This window comes from Corvus hawaiiensis, chromosome 5 (genome assembly GCF_020740725.1).
Source record: "Corvus hawaiiensis isolate bCorHaw1 chromosome 5, bCorHaw1.pri.cur, whole genome shotgun sequence".
Classification (NCBI taxonomy): Eukaryota; Metazoa; Chordata; class Aves; order Passeriformes; family Corvidae; genus Corvus; species Corvus hawaiiensis.
Genome location: NC_063217.1, coordinates 70,962,827 through 70,978,974, shown reverse-complemented (window position 1 = coordinate 70,978,974; position 16,148 = coordinate 70,962,827). Strand labels below are relative to the sequence as shown.

General features: G+C 40.7%; 1 protein-coding gene and 1 long non-coding RNA gene across 4 annotated transcripts; one reads left to right on the top strand and one right to left on the bottom strand.

Moving 5' to 3' along the window:
• Positions 1–338: 338 nt before the first annotated feature.
• Positions 339–4,920, bottom strand: IL21 (interleukin 21). Its single transcript, XM_048305120.1, has 5 exons — positions 4,665–4,920; positions 4,501–4,536; positions 964–1,101; positions 454–534; positions 339–353 (listed from the first exon to the last, which is right to left on the bottom strand). The coding sequence occupies exons 1-5, from the start codon at positions 4,797–4,799 to the stop codon at positions 339–341; spliced, it is 405 nt and encodes a 134-aa protein (XP_048161077.1). The 5' UTR covers positions 4,800–4,920.
• Positions 4,921–6,625: 1,705 nt separating this feature from the next.
• Positions 6,626–14,062, top strand: LOC125326743. Of its 3 annotated transcripts, XR_007203973.1 has the most exons (5): positions 6,626–9,902; positions 10,024–10,322; positions 12,060–12,191; positions 12,293–12,463; positions 12,840–14,062. It is a non-coding gene; the product is annotated as an uncharacterized LOC125326743 (long non-coding RNA). The 3 variants fall into 3 exon arrangements; XR_007203974.1 differs by lacking the exons at positions 6,626–9,902; positions 10,024–10,322 and adding an exon at positions 10,332–10,815; XR_007203972.1 differs by lacking the exons at positions 6,626–9,902; positions 10,024–10,322 and adding an exon at positions 10,332–10,819.
• The last annotated feature ends 2,086 nt before the right edge of the window (positions 14,063–16,148 follow it).

Genomic DNA, 16,148 nt, shown 5'->3' with positions numbered 1-16,148 from the left:
TAAGATCAAAGCAAAAATACAGAAGTAACCATCTCATGTATTTCTAGTTCAGCAGAAGGGGACAGTTGAGTCCCTTACAAGAGCCTATTTTTGCGAAATTAGAATTTAATTTTCACTGTACGGTGGGGCTAGAATCACTTCGAAAACAGCATCCATCTTATGAATATCCATCCAAATAAGACTCCTTAATATTTTGGGAGAAGCTTTCACTTACCACACACAGAGAACACATCATAATAGCACTGGAAAGTATTTACATTTTTCACATCTTAAATATAACATAGTGTCTGCTTTAAAGAGTAGATTTTCAGTAGCCTTCAGCTCTGGCGTGTCTTATTTTAGTTCTTGAATAGCTGTAAAAACAACACACTGTTAGTAAGGATGTAAAATAAAGATATCTGTGATGGTTTGCAAAATGTCAGGAAGCACCCAGGAGGAATCAACTCTGCTTACCATTTGCATTAGGTTTGCAAAGCCCCTCAAAAACTCTTTCGGGGTTTTCTTCTCATAAGATTCACATGTAGACTCACACTGCTGGAAGATAAAAAAGAATCATGGCACTTCTAAATCATCACAATCCTAAATCAAAACTCAAGCTTTCTCACTGAAAAATCAAGAGGGTTGTAATCAATGCCTTTTCTTGCTGGAAAAGCTTAGACACAAACTCTTTCAAAAGGGAAGGAATTTAGTAATGACAGCTTTCATTCACATTGTTTTGCAGTGATCCCTGTCCTTCTGCCAGCACATCATGTGGTTGCCAAGAACATGCATGCGATTGACTAGGATCACAGGGAATGCCTCTCCCAAAAGTGCAAAAATTGGGCTTTTTTATTTCCAAGTAATGAAAGGCAGATTGCTTTTTTGAACAGATTTGCTTTCTACAATTCCCCCATTGCAGGGGGCATCTGCTAGAGAAAATAAGGAGCAATGATCACGATTATGAGCACTGTGAGGAAATCCTACCTCTCCAGGGTCTCCGTAGGTGAATTTGTTCATGAGTCTAATGGCTTTTTTGAACTTTGTATTCTCCTGGCTGCTCACTGGTTTTAATTTCTGGATGCCCTTCTTGAAGCAGGTCACAGCTGTGTACAGGCATCCCTCCTAGGACAGGAAAAGAAGGAGCTGTTTTAAAGTTAATGTTGCAGCGCTTTTTCCTGCATGCATTAAGTTGTGGTCCATGTGCAAAAGAAGGTATCCAGGATATTAACTGAGAATATTCAACTGTACCTTTTTATTTTATTTTTTTAAAGTTACTTTTACATATGCAAGAGATCTTGAAGCTTTACTTTGCCTGTTCTTGCATAATTACTTACGTATTTCTTAACAAAATGAATGTCCACTTGGCTATTAATCATGGCAGCATTTGAAAGAAAACATTCCTGAAGAGTAGATCAGTTACGTGTAGTAGGTTTTCACCTACTAAAGCACAAGCATTTTATTTTTTAAAAATTGCAAATATCTCTCAGTGCTACGTGTGGGAATATAATTTTTCTCTTCCTAATTTTTGTTCCCTTTTTAATATTGCCTAGTCAATAATTATAATTGATGTAGAACTGCCTGTTTTCAAATACTATTGAAATGTTCTTACACAATAGCATCAGAAATGATATAGAAACTATCCCCAAAACTAACCTAATAGTCAACAGAGAAGGAAAAGCAATGTTTAATGAAGCCAATTTCTAAGTTGCTTCCTGTTTTCCAAAGAAGGAAGCATTTAGAGCTGCTGATTTACACGTATTAGAAAGGCTCCAAAGCCATCGTCCCTGTTTTGCATACCTACTGCTACCCAAGCTGAGTCTCATCTGCCTTATGAGATGTTGCTGCAGTTTGCTGCTCGGGCAAGGACAAGGCTGCCTTCAGGGATGTTGCTTGTAGCAAATTTTACTAGCAACATTCTATGTTGGTCAGATAAAACATTCTATTTTCCTTAAAAGCCACACGTTTATGTTAGTTTCAAGCATCTTTACCGTAACCGGCCGTGCTTACTGGAAAAAAAAAACTACTCGTCTTTTAAAGAGATTGATTTTCCAGCTGAAACTGAAAACGTTTTCGGTCTCATCCGTGCTGAGCTGAGAAACAAGCATTTCTCATCTGTGCTGCCTTTTCTGTTTTGCTGAGCTGTCAGTTGTAGCTGAGGCAGCCAACGGTCAGGGCACCACAGGGATTGTGGGGCCCGGCGTGTTGTCACAGGCTGAGCACTTTGAGGATGAGGCATGAAAGGGCACAGACCATTGGAAATGTCTGAGGGGAGCTAGAAACATGTAAAATATTTGTATCAGAGGCAGTTGGCAGCAGTACTCTGCATCTGACTCAAACTAACTTTACAGATGAGCCCATAGAGCCCTCACTTCTGGAATTAGTGATCAGCAGGGTTAGATATGGATCCGGGGTACATCAGAATCGTGTCTCTGAATGCCACTTCAGCTGCAGTGCCAATCACCAGCAAGAGAGCTCATTTGCCCTCCAGGCTGGAATCACCTCAGCCTTAACACTGTATTGTCAGCCTCAGCCTGTTATCCCTTGAGTTGATGTCCACTTACCTCTCTTTATTCAAAGGAAAGAATACTTCATTGTTGAGGGTACAAGGAAATTGTGTGGGATTGAATGGGGACTAAGAGTCCACGCAAAGGAATCTCAAGGAAGCCAGAACAGATAGGGATAAACCACCTGATTCTGAATGTTATAATAGGTAGTTTTCTCTTTGAATATCCAATACCAAATACGAATCTGGCATGAGCAGGTTATAATAAAATAATTTCAAATATTTTGATACTTGAAATGCAGTTATATGAGTGACTTTTTATTAAATTGAGTTTCACTAGGGTGTGATGGCACCTAATCACCCTGAGTGCCACTTTGGCACACTGTAATTCATGTCTTAGTCACCCTGTAGGATGACAAGTTTGTTCATTTGGTTGCTGGTGATAATTACTATTAGCACACTAATATTTTTTACATGTTTTTCATCAGAAGCTTAACCTGTATCAACTTAATACCTTCTAAATATGTGAATTCTCCATCTTCTCTAGTATTCAGCAGAGGCACTTAGGACCTCCCAGAATCAGCCAGTAAAGCCCTAAGCTGCAAGTGAACTGCTGTCTTCCTTCCTGAGGTGAGCATGACTTTTTTTAAGAAAAAAACCCCAACAACCTCACTAAGCAGTTAGTCGCTAGTTGTATTTGCTTAGTTTCAGAGCCAGCGGCAAACACTGGAGTAAAATGACAGCTAATAACCTCCTCCTTTTCACTTTGACACCACAAGTTAGAAAGAGTGTTAGTGAAAAAAGTCCAGCAATGAGTCTGTGCACTGCAGTTGTTTCTAGCAATGTGAAGAAACGTGTCTGCTTTGGCCATGTTTCTGTATATTTTTTGGCCCGTAAAACATGCACCCAGCTGTAAAGCCTAGGAGGAGGCTAACCAAAACCTGTGTGAAATGAGGTGAGTTTTTTTTCCTTTCTTCTTGTAGTTGCTTTGCAAGGGAGTTTACAGTCCTGAGTAGATAAATTTTGAAGAATGCTTGCAGCTTTACAGAGTCGTAATGCATAGTGATCATTTTTATATGTCAATCAAAATTGTTTGTGCTACGAAATAGTTGCTAGGGCTCAAAAATTTAAGACAGCTGATAATACAAGTATAATATTAGATAGCCACAGGTTGCTCTAGACCTTAGTTGCATGTTGGGGGATTATCAAAGTAGGATGTAGTTGCCCTCTAAGCTTTTAAGACATGATGTTACTGTGGTTGGCATTTAATTTCACAGTACATCCTGCATCCTGGCACTTTGGAGAATGCAGAGGCTTGGTGACTGCTACTGTATATCAGAAGTTCTTAACCTTGGAAGATGCCAAATGTCAGCACTAAATGATGTATAAAGAAGTATCTGTATTAAAAAGTGATTCACTGGCAGCTGCTCTTGTATTTTAACTAGTTATAATCTGAAGAGACAATATTTGCAGATGCAGTTTTGTCTTCCCGTTGATAGCACAACCCCTGCACAGATAGTCTCAGAGAGAGCAGTGTGACTGCAGATGAGAGGAAGCACTCTGTGACATGGCCTTGCAGTGCCACTCTTGGCATTTAGCTGCACTGGGAGGCAAGGGGGTCAGCTCAGCCATGCTGGAGCTCATGGCAGCTGAAGGCACTTCCACTCCAAATACCTGCATCCCCAAAAGCACTGCTGCTGCTCTGGCTCTTGTATGAATCCTCACTTGTAGCAGTATTCCTTGAGTAAATGGAATATGTGCAGCTCTGGATCTATTGGTGGGTTATGGTACACATACAATAGCAAAATAGTAATTGAGATGCCAAAATAGAAACACTTTTGCCATTAAACATCAAGAAAAAAGGAACTTTTATGAAGTATTTTCTTATTCAGTCTAGCTTGCATTAAGAGTACTAGGTCAGAGACGTGAAGAAGAAGACATCTGCCATTTGTCAATGGAATAAACCCATACAAAATCAAATTGATATAAATAGGAAAAAAATGTTAAAGCAGTCTCACCACAGTGTTTTCTGGTGTATGCAGGAATTCAGCATCCTAAAATAAAACAAATCTAAGTTAGAAAAGTTTTAACATTTGAAAGTGGTGTCCATCACAAGATATGTACTAAGCAATACATAATGCTCAAAAGAAATTTCAATATTATGACAAATACCGTCACTTACCTTATCTTTCACCATGGTTTCTAATTGCTCAATTGTTTTGAGAATCTGTTTGTATTTCGCTGTTCTGGGTGAAGCTGCAGTCAGCACCATACTGGAGCAGAAGAAAAGCATGCAGAAAATAATCATCCTCTTCATCCTGATAGGTTCTGTTTTAAAATGTGCTGGGAGCAAAGTTGTGCTGTTCAAGTGTAACACTCCAGTTTGAGCTGTGCTCAGGTATGCTCTGCACCTACCTATATATTGCTCCCTGCTGGAGATGGAGAACCCACCCATTTCAGTTTGGAAAGCTTTGTAGAATGGATTAATGAGTAACCCTTTTTTCTTTTCCACTGGCTAGATGCCTGTACGCGACCTTGTGCGTGGGGGGACAGGGATTGATGGAGTGAAAGAAAATGTGCCCGATCTGCACATTGGACAGGAAAAGAAGAGAAAAGGGTGAATTCCCATTTTCACTTTGAGTCAAGAAATGAACGTACTAAAAAGTTGGTACTTAGAAACCACAGGCCGAGGTAAACAAAGATTCTGCATTTTTTTTCCTGTGTCATACAGCAACGAATCTCTTCAGTCCATCTGCAGCTCTTCTGTACTGTTCTGGAGAAATACGACAGGACTTCTTTCAAAATGTAAATGTATTTATCTTACTTTAGGGCTCCAAGGAATGTTAGCTGGTTCCTCCTGACATCTATGAACCTTGGCTTTTTCATTCCCAGCTTGGATTCTGTTAGAGCTGTGAGTAAAAGCTCATCTTAGCATTTAAATCAGCTGAGATCTGCTTTATACTTACTTGGAACCAGTAGCAGATTCATTAACACCATTGTGGAGGGCATATCCACTGGGGGTGAAGGTTGCAGGGAGAGACATTGTTCTGGGAGAGATGAATCCCTGAATGACGCCCATTACCAAGATGGGAGCAATACTGGAAGAGCAGGGACTAAATCCTGGTGAGTCAGTCCCAAGGGACACTATTACTTGTGACAGCTAAACACATTCAATTACATCCTTCAGCAGCTAGGTTCAAGGTTAGTTTCAGAGTTTATTCTCTTCAAAGAAGATGTGATACTGAGACCTGAGAATTCTCTTGGGAATCTAGAAGTGCACTTGTTCTGGGTGAAATCCATACAAAAGTCTCTGCAGGGATAGGGACTTACTGGGCTGCCAGCTCTAGGAATCAGTTGATTTTAAAATCACTGATTGTAGTATTTTATCACAAAGAGGAAAAAACCAACTTTAAATGCCTCTTACATATTATCATTAATTAATTATTATCAATACCATTAAAAGGTTCCTGTTTGGAATTAGCAGAAGGCAGTTAAAGTCACTTGGGCACTTTCACTGTGGGGAATAAAAAGATGGTCATGTGTCTTTCAAATTAAATCTGTCTCTGAAAATCTGAAGATTCCAGATGGTTTTGGAGATGCTTTACAAAATCTACACAGAGTTTGGACAGCAGCTGGGTGTGTGGTAATCTGTGTAATATGCTGACATTGTATCAAATGCACCTGCATCTGTCTGGTGGGTGAATCTGGGCTGTCAGTCTGGGTCACTTGTTCATTGTTCATTTAAAAATGAGTGCTTAAACTGGTGAGAGCTGTATGTGACATACTCTGGCACGTTTGTTTTCTGTGCACAAACAATTATTTACTCTATGCTGTTTATATACTTAAGTAATTTTTCTTCTTTCAGAAAATGAATAGCTTAAAGGAATGGATTTTACAGGTGTATGTAGGTACACGTATGGCACACAGGGTCTCATGCATGCGCACACACAACCTCTCATGGTGAAAGGGGTAGCTAGTCACACCCAGTAGAACAGAAATCCTGAAAAATGAGAACTGAAACAAGTAAGAAAAAAAATACTTTCTTCTATCACATAGTCTGAAATTTTATTTCCTGAAGAAAAGGGAGTGTGATGATTTTTTAATCTTTTTTTTCTATAGATGTGTTGTGAAATAGTGTTAGATAAGCAGCACAGCTGCACTGTGCGGCACAGAGGATCTCAGTAGGTTTTATTTGAAATGACTGTTAATTTATAGCTAAGGTTCATTAAAGGAAATCAACAGCATCTTTGGTTTGAGCAACCACATGGTCACCAGTACTTCTTTTTATCCCTCCTCCCTCCATCCCATTCCTGTGACGCTTTGTAAAACTTTTTTTGTCTGTTATCCAACAGCTCCCTGAGGCTGCTGAGAACATGGAGAGATTATTTCCAATAGTGGTGTTCTTTACATGAAGAGGGTACTTGGCTCTGCTCCTCTTTACCATAACTTTTCTGTAGGTTGTGGTGTGGTAACGTGGATGAATATTCATTTATCCTTAATCCACTTTTTGACTTGCTGGTGGAAGTGTTCATAGTAAAGAAACAGGCTGGTGATAATGCTTGCTTTTACTTCTTATTGTCAGTATTTCAACTGTGGATTCTTTTGGGAAACCTCTTTGAGCCCAGCTCCAGTAGGTGGTTGTGCTTGCACTGTCAGCCCGTTATGCATCTTTATTTGGTTGATAGGTTGGGAACTTTTCATTTGGATGTGTAATATGACAAAAAAATATGACAAAAAAAATCTGTGTTTTCAGAAGCACAGGACTTGAAGGGACAGAGGCAGATCTCCACCAAAATCATGGGAGGTGAGATGGCTCTGTCTGAGCTACTCCAAATTAAATCAGTTAGATCAGAGATCGGTTTTAAAGCTGGTGGAGTAAATGGGAAGTTAAACAATGGGCATTTGACAATGTGGTAGCTTGTGTTTGCATATCAGGTCTCTAAAACTGCTGTATAGTCTTCTGGTTTGCGTTAGAGGCTGTAAGGCCACAATAATTGCTTCAAGGAAGGCATTATAACAGAGAAAGTGAAATGCAAGGACAAAGGAGGACTTCCTCTATTGTCTAGGCAGTGGAGAAAACTCCTTGATATCCCTCTTATCAGATAAGAGTGAGCAGCAAGTTTTTTATATACGTCACCTCTCTCTTGTGGCTTAGGAACATGCTGAGTCAAACAATGACACCCTCATTCACGTTGTCGCCGGCTCAGCCCCACAGGGATGGCTGAGAAGTGGAAATGTGAGAAACCTCCCAGCCCAGCCCTGCCAGGCCGAATCCTCCTCTTTCCTCTTTGCTACGGTGCCACCCAAGAGATGCATGACTTCGACCCCGAAAGCCCGGTTCCCCCACCCACATTTTCCTTTACAGGAGAGCTGAATGGAGGCTTTTCCCATGGCTTAGTCATTGCTATGGCTCAGCCAAAAAACTCTGTAATGTACAGGGCTGCTTTCAAAGAATTTTTATAACTTAGGTCTGTGAAATTTTGTGTGTGTACTATCTGTGACTTGGGGGGATTGTAGGAAAAGAGGGGAGAGAGTTATGCTGGAAAATGGGAGACTTAGGAGGAAGATTCCTGTAAAACAGATTTAGAAAAACTAGTCTTTGAAATATTTCTGACAACTTTGTAAGTTAGTTCTACCCCCTTGCAATCTTATTTTCCTATTATAAACTTTGGTATAATTCTTTGGTCTTTTAACTTTGCTTTGAAGAGGGAAAACCTAACCTGGGACAAAATCTATTCTTAACTTGTATTTGCAATAACAAGCAGAGTAAATATAACTCTGAATGGGGAGACATAGGTACTAAAATATTACTAGGCAACAATATAAAACCATTTACATTCTCCATAATGTTCCTCCAGAGTTAACTTGTAGCTGATTTCTTTCCCATCCTGCTCCTAGGTAAACCCAGTAATCCTTTTTAGGCACATAGTTCAATATATTTGTGTTCTTCCCAACCACTGATAACAAACTGTACTGAGAAAACTTCCTGTTAACACCCAGAGCCTGAGACAAGCTTAGACCGACCCTGCACAGTGCCAGATATTCAGAACTGTCCTCTTGTGGGCACATCCTTTTAAGTCTCCTTTAGTGCTGGGAGCAGCCTCCCACCTCCTGGGTCACACCTTTCTCTGAATGTAGGATGGAAGAAGCCTCCCTGGGTCACCAAGTGTAGTCTTCTGCCACTGCAGGCATCCACATCATGCAGTTCCTTTCATATCTCAGCTAAAAACTCCTGCATAAGGCCTGAACAGTTTGATTTCTGTAACTAAGAGCTTAGAGCTGTGCCTGGGCTGTGTTCCAGCTTTTACAGAGAGCTTCATTCTTGTTAGCATTGCAGTAGTGCTCATAATCTTTCCCCACTACCAGAGGACAGCCACGTTCAGAGGACAAGGCAGCAGCTGACAGGATGTTCAGCTACCACAGTTCTCTTAAAAATTTGAGGGCAGAAAGGAGTTGCTCAGCTGAAAGCCACAGGAGGGGAGAGGTTGGGGCAATGAGTGAGACGAGTCATTGCTCCTGCTCTGTGCGGCAGCCAGGACTTCTGCTGCTCAGGGGTTTGATGCATGGCAGGTCTGCAGGTCTCCTTGTGAAGGATGGCCCACAGCCTTTCTACCACAGAAGTGTTGTCTGTTTCCCAACATTCCCAACACATTTCCCAATGATTCCACTAAGACACAGGCCTACAGTGTGAAAGGCAGGGATGTGGTAGTGCTGAAACCCAACAGTGTGTGTATCATGTTCATCCTAAATGTTGAGAAAGAAAAATCAGAAGAGATACATGCAGGTGTTGGACTGTGAATGGAGGATGCAGAATGGGCACAATGCAAAATGCTTGCTTTTTTAATTTACTAATATTAATGAACAGAAGGAACAGAAGTCAGAAGAGAGTCACTTCTGTGCTACAACATCAGTAGTACAAACCAGATAACCTGCAAAGCATTATAGGCTCAAGATGGATGTGCACAGTCTACTGCAGCCCGTGGGAATGCGCTACATAGGTAGCATTCCACTGGCAGCTGGGGCTCCCTTTATCCTGTCATGCCTTGCATGGTGATCAGCATGACACTGCAGCTTGAGTTTGATAACAGAATTAAAGGTTTGATGCATTTCATGAGGCTGCTGTGCTGGTGTGGGATCTCCACAGCAGTGCAGTTGTTCCCCTCTTACACAGTCTAAAGCTGAATACAGGGCACAGCCGCTGAGGGGCTATGGCCCCTTTTCCCTCCTTCAGCAGATCTGTCCTGATTTTGCCTTATTAATACATTCTATATAACTGTATCTTCAAAATAAGATGCAAATCTCTCCTTTTTATTATGGTTATTGCTGGCAGATGACTGAATGCTACTTATTTCTAACTAGTTCTGCTTTCTGGTTCTCAGGTACTACCACAATACTACAGATCGTACTCTCCTTCATCTATGTATGTGTGTTTACTGTTTATACACTGTTTCTATTAGAATTATTTTTAATGATAGTGTTGATTCCAAATCTTATAAACTCAGTCACGTTGTTCTCCTGCCCTTTCTTTTGTGTCTTCCCAGGGACGATGTCCTGTCTTACGGTGCTGGGGCTCCTGTGGCACAGCAAGAAGTAGTGAGGACAGAGGAGCAGTGTGACATTGCACTGGAGGATGCAGCCTCCCTTTGGAGTGACTCCATGTCCCTGCTTGCACACCAACTCCTCAGCTTGCCCTGAGCACCACCCCTGTGCGTGCTGTAGACCACTGGATCAGCCACCAGATGTGCTGTACTTCAGCTCCTGCAGTGGAGAAGAGGCTTTGGTGTCACACTGTGTAGCCTAAGAGAAGGCTGAGGCAGAAGCCACCTTTGCAGTTCTCAGGGTGTAGTAATGCAGGTTTTTTCTTCAGCTGCAAAGCCATTTAAAGAACCTTCTCCTCAGGTCACTGCTACTCTGTGTCACAGTTTGTCAGCATCTGAGGAACCTCTGTTACAGGGCCTTGGGTCATTAAAGTGAAATCCCTCTTGCAAAGGCCTTGAGAGCTTGTTTGTTTAGCTTTGTTTTGATTGCAATCATTTCACTATCAACCCTACTTTCTCCTTAGCACACCTGACAGATTTGCAAATAGAAATGAGTTGCCAGAAGTCCAAAACTCCCCTTCTACTGCCTTTACTACTGAACCCAACTGTGATCGCCTACGCAACAAGTGCCTCCTTAGCACGCGAGGCTGAGGGGGCCAGTGGCTCTCACTCAGCATCATTGTTCCACGAACAGCAATCTGGTGCCAGTGCAGACAGCATTCAGGCAGAATCATTTGATGGAAGAGTATTTAGGGGAATCTTAACTCTGCACCCTGGTCTACATTTAAGACTCCTGTAGGTATGATGGTATTGTGCAAGCAGGATTTGTTGTTACTTTTCAGGCAGTTTTATCAATAAAAGCCTTGCTGCAGAAGTAGCTATACCCATCTGGAATTCTCTTAAATAGGAATACTATTCTGTTTCTCATACATTAATTGCTCTGTGAATGTAATGCTCTTTGTTACGACTTTTAACTTCATAAATAGATCTGCTATTTAGTTGTTTACAGAAGGTTAAAGTCTGCTGAGGTGGCTAGCTCATGCTATTCTTAACAGATAAAACTTCAAGCTAGTAACTTTGTAAAAACAGCTTTTTGTAATGACCTTTTTTTCCAGATGTCTCTGTCTTCATCTCTAACTAGACGTATCTAACGTAGGAATGTGTGTGCCGGTGCATGCAGGTTTATCTGTTATGTGCACACACATACAGATTTGAGAAGCTGTATAGCACAGTTGTTTGCATGATGAGTTTCATTTCTCTTCACAGGTCAGCACCTTAAGCGAACTTTGAAAAAACTACTGTGTGAGCAGTCAGCACACCAAGGCAGCAGCACCCGTTGGGTAGAGGTTGCCTTGGATAAAAAGCTGAATGCTGTGGTTTCAGTGACTTGTCGTTGAAACCTTGCGGTTTCTGTGTAGGAGGCTGTATAGGCTGGACACGTTCGACATCCTTGTTTCTGAGCTGTGAAATCTGTACATCTAATTTATGAAAATTATCTCTGGTTCAATTTTATTCTTTTTTTTTAATGAAGTCAACATATTTTCCTTGCATTCAGTGGAAACAGTAATGGAAATGTTTTAAGATGCACTGTGAGCATGTTTTGACCTCAAAAAGCGAGACAAATCAAGATACTCTTGGTTATGATTAAGGTCTAGGAAGGAAATATTAAATTAAATACAGAGAGCCAGATGTGAGAGGAAAGCATTCTCCACAAGTGTGGAGACAAATAGAGTAAGTAAATGTGGGAAATGACAGAGGACTTATAAAATAAAAATCTTCCACCTGAGAATTTGATATAAAAAACCCCAAACAGCTAAGTAAGGTAATTTAGAATAAACTATAGTACTGGTACCATTTAAGGTAACCAGCAGTATCTGTAGTCTTTCAGGTGGCCTAAATAAATAAATTTACATGTAAGGTAAATCCAAAACTAAAGAATGTGAAGGTAGGACAGAGAGGGAGCTGCAGCAGAAGTAGTATCAATCACAGCAAAACATAATTGAATCGTTGATCAGTTATTTGCTTTTTTTCTTTTGTAGTTGAGTTCCATGCAGAGTTCAGTGAATTGATTCACAGGATCACAGAATCATCACTTAACTGGAGCCAGGAGAGCCATGGACTCACCTGTATGAGCCTTCATTCCTTCCCTAACTCTCCTCCCTTCTGCTCTGGTGAGTGCCTCCCATCCTGTAACTTCCCAGAAAGCTGAGCTGTAGCAATACAGGACACCTGAGCCTCTAATAGTGGCAAATCCCATTCCCTTCACTCTCAGGACCAGTGACTGCCCAAACTTTTGAGTTTTCAACAACAGCAGTTTTGCCTCTGCCACACAAGTTCCCAGAAGCGTGTACGCCATTCCCTCTGAGTGAACCTATGGGAATGTATTAAAAAGGAGCAAAGACCTCTTGCTAGAAAACAGAGGAGAAGAAAAATAACATTCAAAGTAATATAACAAAGTTTCTTGCTGAAATATAAATGAAATTACTATTTGTGTGAAAAGAATTACTTAATGTGTTTGTGGGAGTACCAAAATCTGTCCGAAAACATTAGTCAATGACTTCTGTGTGAATAAAGATTGAAAGTGTGATCACCCACTTAGCTATTTCAGAGGGGTGACTGCAAGATTCATCTTAATAATTTTCAGTAATTTCCGTATCGAAACATCAATAGAAGACCATAGATTTTAATTCCCTATTACTATCTCATTGGTCCTCTCAGGAGAGTTCCTTTTCAAGGAAAAAAAATAACCAAAAGTATTACTCTAACATTGTACCTTTGGAAAATTAAGGTGTCTTGTCCTGCTTGTGTTTTCTTTTCAGAAACCTGAGGTAGTAAACATGATGACTACATCTGTAGATGAATATACAAGAAAAGAGTACAATTGGTCTCAAAAATACTCTTCTGGACAAGGACATTTTTCTTGTCTGTTACTTAAGAGCTTCTTGCAGATTTTACAATTGATACCCATCCCTTGAGCAGGACAGTGCTATTTCTCTGAACTAACTCGAGGGAAACCAAAAGGCAAACAAGGAGGCACTGAAGATCCTAGCCTAGAACAATGGAGGCTTTTGAAAATCACATTTTTCCCATTATCACTGCAAGATATGCAGGTAGGCAGATAACCAAGGGTTAGCTTTCTTTTGAAGCACCCAGACTTTACCTAGAAGCAATATCATAGGATTCATAATTCCTTCCCATATAGCTCAGTTTCCACTCCTGGATCCTCCTCTTCTGATTATCATAAGGATTACATAATTACTTTGTTATTCAACCCATGGAAAAACTCTGTCAATGCTTCTTTTACTTGGTACCTAAACCTCCCAGGATAGTTGCATCCCTTAAATCTCGCCTTCTGCAGGTTTGGACCCTGATGTTGAGGGAACAGCTGAGAAGTCAGAAGAGATGCTGATGGCACTCCAAAGGATGCAAAATAATTGTACTTGATACTGCTGCATAAAGGGCAAAAACGTGAAGGGAAATGGAAACATTAAACCTGAGAACAGGAAAACTCATGAGAATCTCAGAAACGGCCTGAAGAAAAAAGGAGACAAAGATGTAATTTCCAAAACAATACCCGGAGATCAAAGGAGGCTGATGTGCTTTCAAACACCATTTGTGGCGGATCTGCAGGGAAAGGTTAAAGAACATTGTTTTCAAAGGTGCTGGGAAAATGCAGAGTGTGGCAGAGAAGCATTAGACCCTGTAGATTTTTTCTTGTCTCTTTTCCTTGCCATTGCCCTCTGCACAACTGATTTGGCCTCACTGAGAGAAATGTCACCGTTCACTTCACTTTAAATTGCGTTTAAATTGAGCAGAGATAAACAGTTCTACCCTCTGATATAATCATGTGCCATGGAAACTCTCCTTACTGGTTGTCTGAGCTGCCTTGTTTTCTTCTTTATTGCTAGACCGAGTTCAGTGCACAAACTTACCCTCTCAGCTCTGTTCATGATATCCCGATTGATTTAATTAAGTTTGGCCAATTTCTGTCAAAGCTAATAAATAACTAGAAATATTAAAATGTTCCGTGCTGACACGTTCATATGATCATTTCAATTTTCCATTAGTGATATTTAATTATGATGTTTTATTTGTAATAGTTTTAAAAGCTGGGGAAAAAACCTTTCTTCATTGTTTGATGTAGAATGTCCAACCTGAAGCGAGCTTTTTTTTCTTAGCCATCTCAGTAATTGCAGTGTGTTTTGTGCCACTTCATATGGTTTCTGGCAAATTAAAAAATCAGATGCTCTCCCTTTTTTAGGTGATCAGTCTAACATTTATAGTCATTCTCTGTGCTTCCTTAGATCTTTATGATTCAGTATACATGCTCTGAAAAGTTTTTGTTTTTTCACAGGTGAGAAAGAGTGCCAGGATTATATACAGTCAGTAACCAGTATTCCAGAAAATGGAGGACTGAGGAAGTAACTGTAAAAGGACACAAGTAAAACCAGACTTTCGGCATAAAAAGGCTGAAGTTGGTCCTTGTCCTTCCTACTTGATGCAGGAGGGTTAAGTGATCTGACATAAAAAAGGAAGGTCAGTAAGCCAGTGTGCCAAAGTAGAACTACCCAGGCACTTCAAGGCAGTTCATAAGGGGCAGGGACAGTGTAGGTTAAAGGTAAAAGAACTTCTGTCTTAATAATTTTTGTCTGCTTCTAACAGAGCCAGGGCAATTTTAATTAACTTACCTGGCTAGGGAATCTGGATTTGCCAGCTGTTTGGACAGGTAGTAGTTTCCTTTTTCTCTGACAAAAAGATAAGTACTGGAACTTTCAGAATTCAAACTGTGTCTTTATATTTATGCTGCTCCTTGATGTTTAAAGAAAGAAAACTTCAATGTTTTTATTAAGGCTATGAGGGTGGTCAGGAGAAGCCAGTATTTTATACATTAAGTTGCCTTCTCTATATAAAATTGTATTTCATACGATACATTGTCTTCTCATTAGTGTAAATCATTCTTCAGTGTTACTTAAAGTCTTCCATAAGTTAGTGGAAAATGGCCTAATGTGGCTTGCTGTGGACTGCTGTGCCTTAATAGTTCTTTAGACCTACACAGCACTTTATTGCACCTACTGAAAATGGGGTAAAATAGCCTTATTTAGCTATTTTTCTGTTCCCATTTTATCCATTGACTGGAAAGACATGCCCTTTGGCTGCTTCTTGCTCTAGACTTTTTCCAAAAAATCTGTGTATTCCTTACTGAAGGAATTTAAGGGAACTTTCACCTTCAGGGTGTTGATTTACTTTTCTTCTCTTATGAGCTAAGATTTCTTCAAGAATGACACTGTGCACGAACAAGAGCAGCTCGGTGCCAAGGCTGAGCATTCACATACTCAGGTATGAATCAGAGCAGCTGAGTCCACACCTCCATTGCCTCTCAGTCTAGTACTGAGAAAGCTTTCCAGGGCTGATTAGTCATTTGAGTGAAGTGCAATAAATGTCAGAGAAATGAATTTAAAAAGAGCCTTGCTGAGTGTGAGGCATAGCTGCTCTCTAGTGGACTTGTGAATAGTGTCAGCAGCTCTGAGTACTGTTATCCCCAGAAAATAATAGTGTAGATACCCTGCTGAGAGACAGAAGATGAAAACTCCCTACGCCTGTGAGTTCAGCTGCTTCACTTTTTTGCCACCTCTTCCCTCTTTGTAGCTGACTTACACCAGAGCTACAGTGAAAAAACAATGCAGGAGCAGCTTTAAAAAATATCTCCTGTCCAGTGCTGTGGAGAGACAATATTTCATTGTCTCTATGTTGTGGGTTTGTTTGCAGAGGACAGTATTTCCATTTAGCATCGTGTGAGAGTGACAAGTATCTTAAAGCTAAGGAAAACTGTTTTATCAGAAAAGGGGGAGGCGTTCAAAGCACAAGTGCTTATTTCTTGAGGCAGCACGGAAAGCAGAGGAAAAAATACCTGCTGCACAGAGAAACTTCACTTTTGGGAGCATGAGATCGTCTTGGGCTTTCTCAGGAGAAAAGTTAATGATTTCCATGGGATTGAGGTCAAATAAGTGCATGCACACAGAGGGCCTTGGAAAGACAGGTCCTGCCCAGCACAGTTGGGGCTGGATGTGGTACAGATGTGGTACAGGCTGAGCAGTGCTCAGCCTCCAAACACCCCCAGGGAGAGCGCT